At 28.4% G+C, this 13,351-nt stretch overlaps 1 protein-coding gene across 1 annotated transcript; it reads right to left on the bottom strand.

The window, feature by feature from the left end:
* Positions 1–12,424: 12,424 nt before the first annotated feature.
* LOC137829409 (NRR repressor homolog 3-like) lies at positions 12,425–12,772 on the bottom strand. The gene has a single exon (XM_068636211.1). The coding sequence runs from the start codon at positions 12,770–12,772 to the stop codon at positions 12,425–12,427; it is 348 nt and encodes a 115-aa protein (XP_068492312.1).
* Between the last annotated feature and the right edge of the window lie 579 nt (positions 12,773–13,351).

Genomic DNA, 13,351 nt, shown 5'->3' with positions numbered 1-13,351 from the left:
AAAGAGAAACAAAAATTTAATCAAGGACGACGAAAGAACAGAAAGGTTTAAGGAGCAGGTATGGTTGTATTGTCGGGAAAGGAATGCCGTGTTTCTGAGTTCTAGAGCGTTTTATATAGAAAAATGTTGATGACGTTGCGCCTGTGACGTCACTAGTCCGTGCTTTGGCTGCTTTCGTAAGCTTCGCCGTGTTATTCGTCATGATTTCGACATCTTCTATACTATCTGCAGACTATTAACTTTTATTTTATATTTTATACTATTTGTATTATCTACTACCATATTATCTCACTCAATCATGAACATTTCAGTTAATAGTGACAACATGCTGGTCAATTAACAATGGTTGAAGTCATTTCCAATAACTCAATACATCTACATTAAACAAAACAAGTTTCACTTAAAATCTTCCTTGTTGATTTTTACCGTCAAAAATTTAGAAATCAAATTGATTTCTTTAAAAAAATACTACTCGAAGTACATTTAACTATATCTCCTCTCAAGATAGTTGGATATAAAATCTTTTATTCATTAATTGAGAAAGATATAATGAAAAAAATAAATATTTTAGATAAGTTTAACATTAAAATGGATTTATCATATATAATACATTAGATACATTAATAATACTAAAATAAAATTATTACTAATTTATAGTATATTATATAACTAAAAAAATCATATTACCACTCCAAGAAAAAATAAACCAATTTTTTAGGCTAAAAATAATTAGTTTTTATATTAACTAAATTAGAAACCATTTTAAAGACTAAAAAAAATTATTGGTTTCTAAATTAGTTTTTATTATTGATAAATAATTTTTAAATTGGTATCTAATTATCTACTAATTTTTTAACTACCAATTATTTAGATTCTAGATTTGGTAAAAAAAAATTATGAGAGTTTTCTAGGATTTTCTATCACCTCTTACTCTCCCCCATAAATGTTTAGGATTGTGCCTCATGCTATATTTAAACTAGTTAGACTTAAGCTAAGTGACTTCTCACCTGAGCGAGTTGGACTAAATCAGGCCCAACGTCTTTTAAGTAATCTCACCTAAAGATGACTTAGCTTGATTGGACGAGATCCTTTGACAGCTCATGGCTTAGGCAAATTTGGATGAGTGTTTGGAGCGTTCCAACTTTTCCTTTCTTTTCATCTTGTATATTATCTTTTTCCCCTTACATCTCCATTTTACCCATAAAGCTGAAATTAACATAAATGTGTTAATAAATTGTTCTTATTCCTATTATAATCACAAAATATGTAAAAAAATTAAATTAGTAAATTACAAGTTATATTATAAATATTTTATCAATAAATACTCTATATTTTAATATGAAATATTAATAAAATATAACACTATCAATAATAGTTGTTAACGTAAGGAACCACTTCGATTTCCTTGAGGCAACCCAATGTATTAGAAATCCTGCCGATTCTGAGCTAATCCTGTAAAGAAAAGAAAAAGAACCCAAAAAAAACAAAAGAACATATAGGAAGAAAAAGAAACAGTTGAGAATCATTGAGCGCGGGACATAGGCGATGGGTTCAACAAGGAAGAACCAAGATGCTCGAGCGTAGACAAAGACGCTTAGCAAAACGCCAAAAAAAAAATGACTTGAAACACTACCCAGAAGCAGAGGGGAAAGAGATACCACCCAGAAAGACCTTGATGAGAAGCGAAAAAGATATAAAAAAAAAAAAGACCGAAACATCTTGTAGAGAATCATGGAGAAAATTTATAATGTATTTTTTTAATATTATTTATTATTATTATTTTATTATTATTATATTATATTATAGAATTGTTTATTGTATAATATAATTAATTATACATAACATATAATTGATTATAACCAGAAATTATAGATTCGTTATTCACTATTTTTAGTGCTCTTGACTTTCTTGTTTGATCTCTTAAACAACTATAATTAATTATTTTATATTCATAGTGATTTTTATAAAAATATGTGAAACTCTCCACTTCAATTTTAAAACAAGGTATGACACAAGAGCTACTAAAGTCATAGTTGAGGCGTAAGACGGAAGTTTGTAACTTTTTTACCTTCCCATAGAAAAAACAAGAAAGAGAGCTTAATCAATTATGAAAGATGATAACCAATTCTACTTCAAAATAAAACCACATAATTATTTCTTACGTCATACAAAAGTTTAAAAAAAATTGAAAAATGATAACCTAATTATTATCCAACTAAGTTTCTTTTTAAATCTCTTAAACATAAAAAAAAACCTTAAAATTATATTAGATGTAAGTTTACTCTCTCAAAAAATCTTCACAGCACAAAACAAAATAGAGAGTAATCTTCAAATCGGCAAAAAGTAACAAACATACTATTAAGAATGTATTGTATTCAAATTCAAATTCAAATTAAATGGTTAGACGGTAGGAGTAGGTAAAACGTGACTTTGGTTGGTTAGATGTGACAGCAAATGACGCATCAGAGAATCTTAATAACTACTCAACACGTGTCACTCTGACTAATGATGACAACATTTTATGATGTCATGCTTGTATGTGATTCACTAGAAGCTATTATTTATTGCTTCTCACAATTCCCCTACCCGCTAATAAGGGAGATAGCAGCAAAGAAAAGGACAGCTAGTTTCACTTTATTCTATCTCTTTATAAAATTTTATATTCATATCAATTTTTCATAATATCTGGTATATATGAAATTTGCTTGTCTTAATTACCTAATAAATACATTAATAAAATATAATTAATATAAATTTTAAAGATAAATAATGATATAAATTAAATTAAAAATTATATTATTATTTATAAACTATATATTAATAATAGAAATTATTTTAAATTCAATAATTTTATATAAATGATATTTATTAGTTATTTTATTATTTTTGTTTTTTTTTTCTTATCTGCATACATTTAATATGAATATTTAAATGGCAATATGATTTTTTAATACTATGTTATTATCAAATCCTTTATTTTTTAATTTTAAAAATTTATAATGTTATTTAAGTTTTAACATAGGGCGATTTAGAATAACCATCTGAATTTGACGTAAATTTAAAATCGATATTACCCACTCGAGATTATTTTTAAAGTTGCAATTGGTAATTCTAGTTAAAAAAAGAGTTGTAAGTTATTGAAAATTTACAAGCTTATGGATAGAATTAAAAGTATTTAATGAAGGTAATTAGAAAATTACTTGATAAATACAAAATAAAAAAATTATTTATTTGATTTTAAAATTAAAAGAATGATAAAAATCAGTTAATGGATATATATTTGTCATGTACAATTTAATGTTAACGTTGGAAATGAGGTCAAAGGCGTGAGTGGGTCAACTTAAAACGCGTCGCTAAACACGAGAGGGTAGCATCTTGAGGAAATAAGTTGTCACGTATCTCACGAGAGATTTTATTCTATGGTGGTTTGAGACAATTTTATTTAATATACAATCATATTTACTAATAAATAATATTTGTATAATTGTCATGAAGTCTAATATAGAGGAATGGAAGAATATAAAAAAATCCATATGGAATGTAATATTATAATTCGATTACTCCATAACTTATTGGGGTGAAGTTTTATTAATTTTTAATATTATTTTTAATTTTTTAAAAATATATTAACTTAAGAAGATGGAATTATAAATGTTAAGGTGTAAAAAATAATATGTCCGTCCGTATGCATTACCAAATACCTCAATGATATAACTGAGTCCATTTACAACAGTACGCGCCGGAAAATTGAAAAACGTTATTTTAAATAATTATTAATTATAGTACGAAATATTTATTTAATATCAAGATTAACTCGTGTTGAATCAAGTTTAATAACATACTTACTATAAATATATACTCTAAAATAAGGTAAATATATATTTAATAATATTTATTACTTTTAATTATTGGATATTAAGTATTGACTTAGTCACCAGAAAATTTTTTGTGGATATTCTGTCTTGCTTGACTGAAGTCAAAGATTGAGACCTACTAGACACCGAAGAATATTTGCAACCAACAAGATAAGATCTTCTTGGCCCATAAAAAACAATTGGCACCTACCATTGGGAGTATCTGACTGTCATGGCATGAGTTATTAGGTTGGCGTTGGTCGTGAATCACAATTGAAACTTAATATTTATGGTGTTGGTTTATTTAAGTGATTTACTATTAGCATATTCATTTTGGTTTGCTTTGACTGATAACACTGTGCTCAACCTTTGAACACAAGCACAAGGTGTGTCGGTTATTCACATCTCCATTGATTGAAAAGTGAGGTGCGTCAATTTGTGCAAATTGAGAGCATCACGGTTGATTCATTTGTTGGGTGTGTCGGTTCATGCTGGCCAAGAGCATTGCGGTTGATGTTTGGCTCTCGCATATTAGTTGATGCATTTATTAGGTGTGTTAGTTCACATTGGCCAAATGCATCACGGTTGATGTTTGACCTTCACATTTTGGTTTATGCATTTGTTGAGTAAGTCGGTTCACCATTGTCGAGAGCATCGTAGTTGATGCTTAGTCTTCGTATCTCAATTGATGCATTTATTAGGAGTGTCAGTTCACACTGGCTGAGGACATTGCGGTTGATATTTGTCCTTCTTATCTCGATTGATGCATTTGTTGGACATATTAGTTCACGCTGGCCGAGAGCATCGTGGTTCATGCTTGGCATTCACATATCGGTTGATGCACTTTTGATATTGGCTATGACAAATTCCTGAAAAGATGAATTTTATTAGGTGTCTCATTAAAACCTTATCGGGTAAAACTCTCATTAGGAAAAAAGGTTTGGCAAGGAAAAAGTACATCGTGGTGATTTACATTTGCAACTAATAATTACTAACTAAAATAAAATTTTTAGTGAGTGACATTCCATGTTCTCGACAATACCTTTTCAAATATGTGTTTTAGTTTTTTTTTTTATTTTTATAAAGTTTTCGTGTTAGGCATCACTATGCAACTTGACATCTGAGCTAAGTTGACACCTCAAGTAACAACAATCATATGCCATCACATGAAAAAAAATATTATTAAAAAAAAGAAAAAAGAAAGAAAGTACAAAAATATGGGGGGACTAGACCAAAACCCATATGTTAACACAAACGATACATAAGTAGATTATACCTATTCATAAAAAAATTTAAGAACAGACTAGCTGGGAGTCTATTATACCAATGAAATGATTCTCTATGAATAAATCCTAAATTAGCCAACTTATCAGCACACGCATTCCCTTCACGAAAAATATGAGTTACCCTAAACCTGATTGTCCCACAAAAATTAAGACAAGTATTCCATCGATTCTGAAGCATCCACAGAACATTAGTCCTAGCAATAAACGCAGCACATACCAAGGCAGAATCACATTCAAGCCAAACATTAGTAAGCCTCATTTTTTGAGCTTCCTCCATAGCATATATAACTCCATAAAACTTAGCAAGCAAAGCAGTTTGAAAATATGTGTTTTAGTTTGTATGCCCATTCTTTCTTTCGTTTGGAGTGTTATTTCTAGTTGGTCGAGGACTTCTTTTCCATCTTTCTTGCATCGTTACATAATCTCTAAACTAGGTTCTTTAGATGGAATGTTTTCGGTTTCATCCACTAAAAAAAAAATTATCAACAAAAAATTACCAACAAATTTGTGTTTGTCAATAATTTTTTTATTAGCGACAGATGATATCACCAATAAATTTCAGGATGAATTTTTTTAAAAAAATAAATAAAAAATTAAATACGAATCAATATCTATTAGTAAAATTCATTAGTAATCGACAATAAACACAATTCATCACTAAATTTTGTCGGTAATTGAATCGATAAATTTAATAGTAATAATTATTTTAATACTAATAATAATATTAATGTTAAAATTAATAAAATTAAGAATAATTAAAATAATATTAATAATTACAATAAAAATAATAATATTAATAATAATTAGAATAATATTAATAATAGTAATTACAATAAAAACAATAATAATATTAATAAAAATAATAATAAAAAATAGTAAATAGTAATAATAATGATATAAATAGTAATAAAAAGTAATAGTAAATAATAATTATAAAAAAATAATAATACTATTAATTACTGACAAGCATATTTTCGTCGAGTTTTTGTATGTTAAAATTTCGTCGAGTTTTTGTATGTTAAAATTTCGTCGACAATTTTCATTTATGTACAGAATTTTGTCATTACCAATTAATTTTGACCATTTGTAAAACTAGTTTTTTTTTAATAATCTTATAATTGTATTTGTTTTTTTTTTATCAGTAATAATAAATTAATAAATATCAACCACTTAAAGAATGATGTAATCCTTATATAAATTGCACTTTCTCTACCACCTTCCTTAAAAAAAAACACCTACCTAATATCGAGAATCAAAGATAGAAACAAAACAAAATGAGCAACAACGTTGTGGAGTGTTTCCTTTGTGATGGACCGAAGGCATCCATATTCCCATACAACTTCCACTAATTCTTTGATCGATTTTTCTTTAGCCAAACTGAATCATTTCTTAAGTTCCCTCAAAATGTTGTTTGTGGACTCAACTTCACCATTTATCTAGGATCGAGCTTGCCGTGTATGATTTCAAACAAAATTATTTATTTTAATATCAAACATTCATGATTTCTTTGTCATAATTCATTTTATAATAGGTCTATATTTGATATTTAATAATTTTATTTTATTTTACTGTTTGGAAAGTTTATATATAAAAGTAAAACTAATAAAATGACTATGATTTAAAATAAATAAAAGACCGATATTTATTTTTTATTATTAGTTTATCCTAATTTAATATAAAAAACTTAAGAAATGATTTAGTTTTAAGAATTATTTCAGATGAAATTAAATTAAAGTGCTTGTTTTTTAATTGGGTAAATTTAAAGATCAATTGCAATAAAACTAAAGTTTACGGTGTCTTACCAGTTTACAAAAGAAATGAAATGTAGAAATTAATTAATATAAAATTAAAGTATTAGATGTCTATTTGTAAAAAAAATATATGCGGTTAAGTACTTTTATCTTATTTATACTAATATCGATTAACTTGAAATGTGTATATAAAGTATAGTTTATAATTATAATAAAGTTATATTTCTCTAATTTTAAAGTTAACCATGCACGATATTAATATCCATATATTGCATTAATAAACAAAATTAATTCAAATTTAAATATTAAATGGTTGAGTCTTATAATTAAGTACCAGTTTAAATTTTGATAAATAACCTAAAACTATTTTATTACCATCTTAACCTCAATCATTATTATATTTTTGAACTAGTTAAGTTTTAAGTAATTTATAATTTAGTATTTTTAAGTCTCATCTAAGTCACGTGTCAACGCACTTTTCAAAGAGAAAATAATTGAGTTGATTGACAAGTTTTGGAAAAAATTGAAAAGGGAAGAAAGAAGTTAATTTGTAAGTTAAAAACGTAAGACCTAAAACAAAAACAATGATCACGTCATATTAACGATAAAAATTTAAAATGGTAATTACTTTAATAAAAGTAAAAATATTTTAAATATTTAATAGAAAATCAATTTAATTTATCTAAATTTACGAAGTAATTAAAAATTAATTAAACTTAAATAACTAAGGATATTTAAAATATTATGAAATATTAATTGTGAATAATTTTTTTGTTCTTAATTTACCTCATCAAATGTCTAAAAATAGACCATTTTATCTCCTATTTTACAATTCATTTATTTTTAATATTTGTATTAGTCAAAGTAATACATGATTATTATATAGGAAGTGAATGTACATCTTTCATAAGTTTCAAATGAATATAATTTTAGCAAGATGAAATTTCCCTTTTTTGAGTAGTTATTATGTTTTAAAAAAAATATATATATTTATAGATTTCACTCCGTAATGTGAATAATTACACTCTAAAAATAAAATAAAATACTAATCATTTTGTTCCTCTCTGTTGACCAAAAACACCTTCGTGCGTCTACGAGAGTCTCACGCCCAAGAATTCCTGCGTTCAGTCGTGATTTCATTCGATTGAACACCTGAAAACACAAAGACAAAGGGCGCCCTAGATGCCGTTTGCACTCCGACGCTCAAGTCAAATTTAGGGTTAGGAAACACCAAAACTGTCTGATGTAAAAACTGTAATTGTGTGTGTTAAGCGGCGCATATGAATAATGTACCTTGCTATACTTCCCTTTATATAGACTGAAATTAGGGTTTTCACTGTTTCCATTACCCAAAATAGGTTTCCTGAGGGGGTGGGCCCCAACGCCGCAGTTACCAACTCTTAGGATAACCTAGCGCGTGGGGTTCCCTAACTAGAGTGCAACCTCTGACAGGGTGACCACTCGGATGCCTCCTCGTGCACCTGATCTCTGGGGTCACTCGCCTTGAGAGCGCCCTATCTGTTCATGTGTCATGTATGCAACTCACCCCTGGAACGTGACCCTCACAGGTCGTATTTTTCCAGTGGCTTTACACTTGTGTTACGCCTGAACACGTCATCCACTCCACACGCATGGACACTCGTGACCTAGACTTCTCCCCTTACTGATAACTGGTATGTAATTTGGGATCCACCTCTCGTGGCCCAGCTGTGCTGTTTGAGTCCCTGATATCTGACATCTCCACACTGCTCAGTGGTATATTGGTACAACCTAGGAACCGATGTCTGACCACACTTCGGTTCCTTAGCACACGTGTCACACGGGACACTGGCCCGCGCTGCTCGTGGAGTCCCGCTTACGTGGCCCCTACATTACTAGTTGTCAACGACGTCCGAGGACTGGTCGGTACACATTCCGTTAAAAAATCAATGTTTTTTTTTTCCAATTGTAATTAAAGTAGTACTTTATGAATGAAACATATTTATTTAAACAGAAAAAATTAAATTATAATTTTAAGAAATAAAACAATATAGATTATGACAAGCAGATAGATCAGGTTGCAATACACGATATTTAATTTAAAATATAATATATTTATTATATAAATTTAATTAAAAAATAAAAGAATTTAAAATAATAACAAATAATATGTATAATATATATATATATACAAATTTACTATTATATAATTTTGGAATATTAATTATAAGAAAAAAAAAAAATAAACTAACACGTATCATCATAATTTTATTTTTTGAAAAAAATGTTTATTTACTGTTCAATATGTTTGTGCGTGATATAATTTTTAGGATTTATATTATTAAAAATAAAATAACATGATTTTACATCTTCATAATACTAATGGAGACATTATGAAATAGATTGAACAAAACATTTATCATTTAATAACATAATAGGCTCAATTTTAATTAATTTTAATTGATATGTTGTTATTATTGGGGAACACTGTATCAAGACAGTCATTAGGAGCATTTGCAATTGGAATAATAATAATAATAATAATAATAATAATAATAATAATAATAATAATAATAATAATAATAATAATAATAATACTCTAATAAATTGTAATAAAGTCTATTTAGATTTTGTTTTTAAATTTCCAACATTCCTGGTATCGGTTGCTATCAACTCAAGTGTTTGGATGCATAAAGATATTTGTCAATTAGTCTTTCTTCTCGCAATATTCTAAATTGTGACTTCCAACATCCCACTTGCTGTATTGACCCCTCTAATTCCCTTCATGAGAAATTTGTTCACAATAGTCAATTTTTTATAAAGACATTTGTGAAGCAAAACATGCAATTTCATTTTATTAACATTTTACCTTAAAGTAACTGAATAAATGAGAAAATGGTGTCCAAGTAGCCACACACACACACACATATATATATATATATATATATATATATATATATATATATATATATATATATTGGCCTCCTAGCTTCATAAAACAAGTTACATTTAGTTGGAAAATAAAATTTAGAAACTTTTTAATAGAATAAAGATATATGTTAGTAAAAAAAAATCGAACAAATTAAAAAGTTTTTCTTATATCAAATTTATGTGTAGTTTATCAGTGTAATTAACAATAACCTCTTTTTTAGAATAGTCTGCCATTAAAGCTTGACAACAAAACGTGTCCATCAATCTTTAACCATGAAATTATATCAAATGATCTAAATAGTTTCACCTCCCTTTAAACACATAAAATATTCAATAGCAAGAAAATAAGTTTGTATGGTTAAAGAGAACATATTGCAACTCAAAATAGAGTTTATTTTTCTTAATATTTTACCTCAAAGTAATTGATTGAATGAGAAATAATCATGTTTATTATTTTACAATAAAATATGAAATTGATAATGAATGAAATATTTGATAAAGATGTTAGTAAAAATAAATTACTCTCCTTATTCTATCTCATCAAAAGTTTCAAATAGAAGCATATCTTTAATGTCCACTGTGAATATCACTCATCATTATCTAAAACAAAATAGCAATGAAACAACCCATAAATACTTACTAATTTTTGTCGCCAATATCATGTTAACAATAAATATATTGATTTAAAAATAACATGACCTATACATATATAACTCTTTTATTTGTTATTTGAAAGCTTTTGAGTAGTCATGTTTGAAATAGATTGATGTTTATTATTTTACAATAAAACATCAAACTGATAATTTAGGAAAAAATTGAATTTGAAAAAAAGTAAAGCATGTATAGAAGTAGAATGAACTAATTCATGTAATTGAAGAAAAAAAAAAAATCTTGTCATACTTGACACAACTCTTTTTCTCTTGAAGCTTTCCAATGTCAAAACTACTTTGCTTCTTGTTTTATCCCTTGCCGCAATTGAATAATAGGTCTTAAGGAATCTCTATTGGTGGCGAAACATATTGGTCCATGATTTGAAATTCAAATTCAAAATTTTAAGTTATTTCTTAAACATGTACCAATATAATTCAAATTCAAAATTTTAAGTTATTTCTTAAACATGTACCCGTCAATATGACCATGAGCTAAAGACAAATGGAAATATAGTCTTTTGGTAAAAAATGTTAACTTTAAAAGACTAAACATGTGAATTGAAATTAGTCTAAGAGGAAAAATGTTTTAAAGCATGGATTAGACAAATACTAGAACAAATCTACGTTATACGACATTCACAAAGTTGTGAAATGTTGTTCTATGCTTTTAGAGCTTCTCTATCATAGTAATCTCGTTAACTTATACCATGAAATAATTATAAAAATTAATAAAATGTCAAAGATCTATGAAAAATGTGATTTTTGCGAGAAAAAATGATAACTTTCAAATATAGAGTATGTGAATAGATAAAAAAATTAGGGTAAAGGTGAAAGATATGTTAATCATACCAAAATGGGGTTGAAAACCGTAATAAAAATCTCATAACATCAAAATAAAAGTTATTCATATTGAAATGGGGTAAAAAAATGTAATAAACATGTGATGGAACCAAAACATAGAAAAAGCAAAGCTAATCAATCCAAAAAGGTTAAAAACCCACAGAAATCTCTATTGTTACCAAAACATGTCCATATGCAAGATTTTACAGCCAATATGGAGGAAAAACAATTGACCAAAAACATTGTGTAGCACACTTTCGGTAAAAGACATAGTAGATGAGTGTAGCTTTGCAAGGTATGCAAAAATAAGGCAAATATCTCTCCTCAGCATGCTTGAATATACGGTGTAACCATTTCTAGCAAAATCTATAGCACAAATATAGAGTAGCCGTGGAGACAAAGGAAAAAATCTAAGGAGTTGGGACTTTGAAATTTGAAAAAAAAAGTGAGAAAGAAACACGGTGTGAGTAAGAAAAAAGAAAGAAAGAAAAGACGTGGATGAAGGACGTGACTCACTCACAATATGTCACATGTCGAGCAAAGAATACATTTTTTTTTTTTCAAATTTTAGTAAATTTTGGTTTTTTAATTTTTTTCTCAAATTTTCTTGTGCTAACGTGTGTGAAAGATTAGCGTGAAGATAGGTTCCAATTTGTATTATAGATAGATATAGATATTGTTATATATATAATTTTATCATAATTATAGATTATTTATTTTTATTCTACAATTGTGAGTTCTTTTTTACAATTTTGAAGTGTACATTCTTATATTATATTAGAGGATTGAAATTTTAAATTATAAATTATAGTCAAAGTTTTAATTTATAAAAATAATACAAATCGATATTATAACTTGTCTTCTTCCTCCTTCTTTCCCTTCATTATAGAAGCACTGCCATGGATGGGAATGAAAAGGCACACAATTATTATTTCAGGATGTTGAAGTTCCAAATACAGGAGAGGAGACTAAAGAAAGCCTTAAAAGGAAAAACCACATTAACTAAACCACAAATCTACAAATCAGGTTAGAGAGAAAAGACATGGTCAGATTTACAGGGTTGGATACAGATTGCAAGCAAGACCTAGCCATGGTCACATGAAGAGAACACAGGTGCTGGTTGGGTCCAGTTCTCAAAGTGAAAGACTCAGATCAATACCCTTTTCTGCAGCTTCTTCCTTTTCACAGTTTTCCCTCTGAGAAGCACTAGGGTCTGAAGCTGAGTTTCGTTGCCGAGCTTCCTCATCAGCGAAATCCTCAAGCTGAAACGTTGGCTTCCAAACCCCAACCCTACTATTTTCTTCCTCCCCCCTTATAATCTCACCCCTCTTGCTCCTTCTCTCACCTGACTTCAAACCCATCCACCGTTCACGTGTCTCGCGGATGTTTCTCACCAAAGCGAAGAACGTCTCCATTTGGGCTTCGTCGTCTTCTTGGCAGATTACCTTCCTCTTCTTGCTGCTGCCAGCACTCATCTCCATGCCCGGAAAGTGCCAAGAATAAAAAATTGAAGAGAAAAAAGAAATGAAGGTTCTGGGAAAAAGAGAGGGCGCATGCAGTTTTGTGAAACAAGGAGACAGAACGCAGTTTCTTGGTTACTTCTTCTTGCTTACTAGTGATGAATATAAGGACACCATCATGGCTCTCCATCATCACCAACTTTGTCTAATATTATTTAAGGAATCTAAATGACCAATATGCCACAAAATTATAGCTTTGTACTGTTCTATGTACAGCCGTCAAAGTGGGGGTGTGGCCCACCTTCAATTCGAATAAGTTAAGGTAATGCCAAAAAGTATAAAAATTTCAAAGTGACTTCAATTTTGCAACCTGGTTTATTCAGAGTGAATCTTTGGTGAACCGAGGTACCTATGAAACTCACATGTAATAAACACAAAAAAAACTATCTTTTACTATGAACATCCCTTTACCGTTATGGCCTATATATATATCGGAAATAAATGTTCCGGTCCAAATCATAAAATCATAATGTATCTGAGACGCATAATAAAATAAAATATTTGGTGGATAAATTTTCCAAAAAACTCACACTTACATTC

This window comes from Phaseolus vulgaris, chromosome 7 (genome assembly GCF_000499845.2).
Source record: "Phaseolus vulgaris cultivar G19833 chromosome 7, P. vulgaris v2.0, whole genome shotgun sequence".
In the NCBI taxonomy this organism is placed as follows: domain Eukaryota; kingdom Viridiplantae; phylum Streptophyta; class Magnoliopsida; order Fabales; family Fabaceae; genus Phaseolus; species Phaseolus vulgaris.
This window is presented reverse-complemented; position numbering and strand designations above follow the sequence as displayed.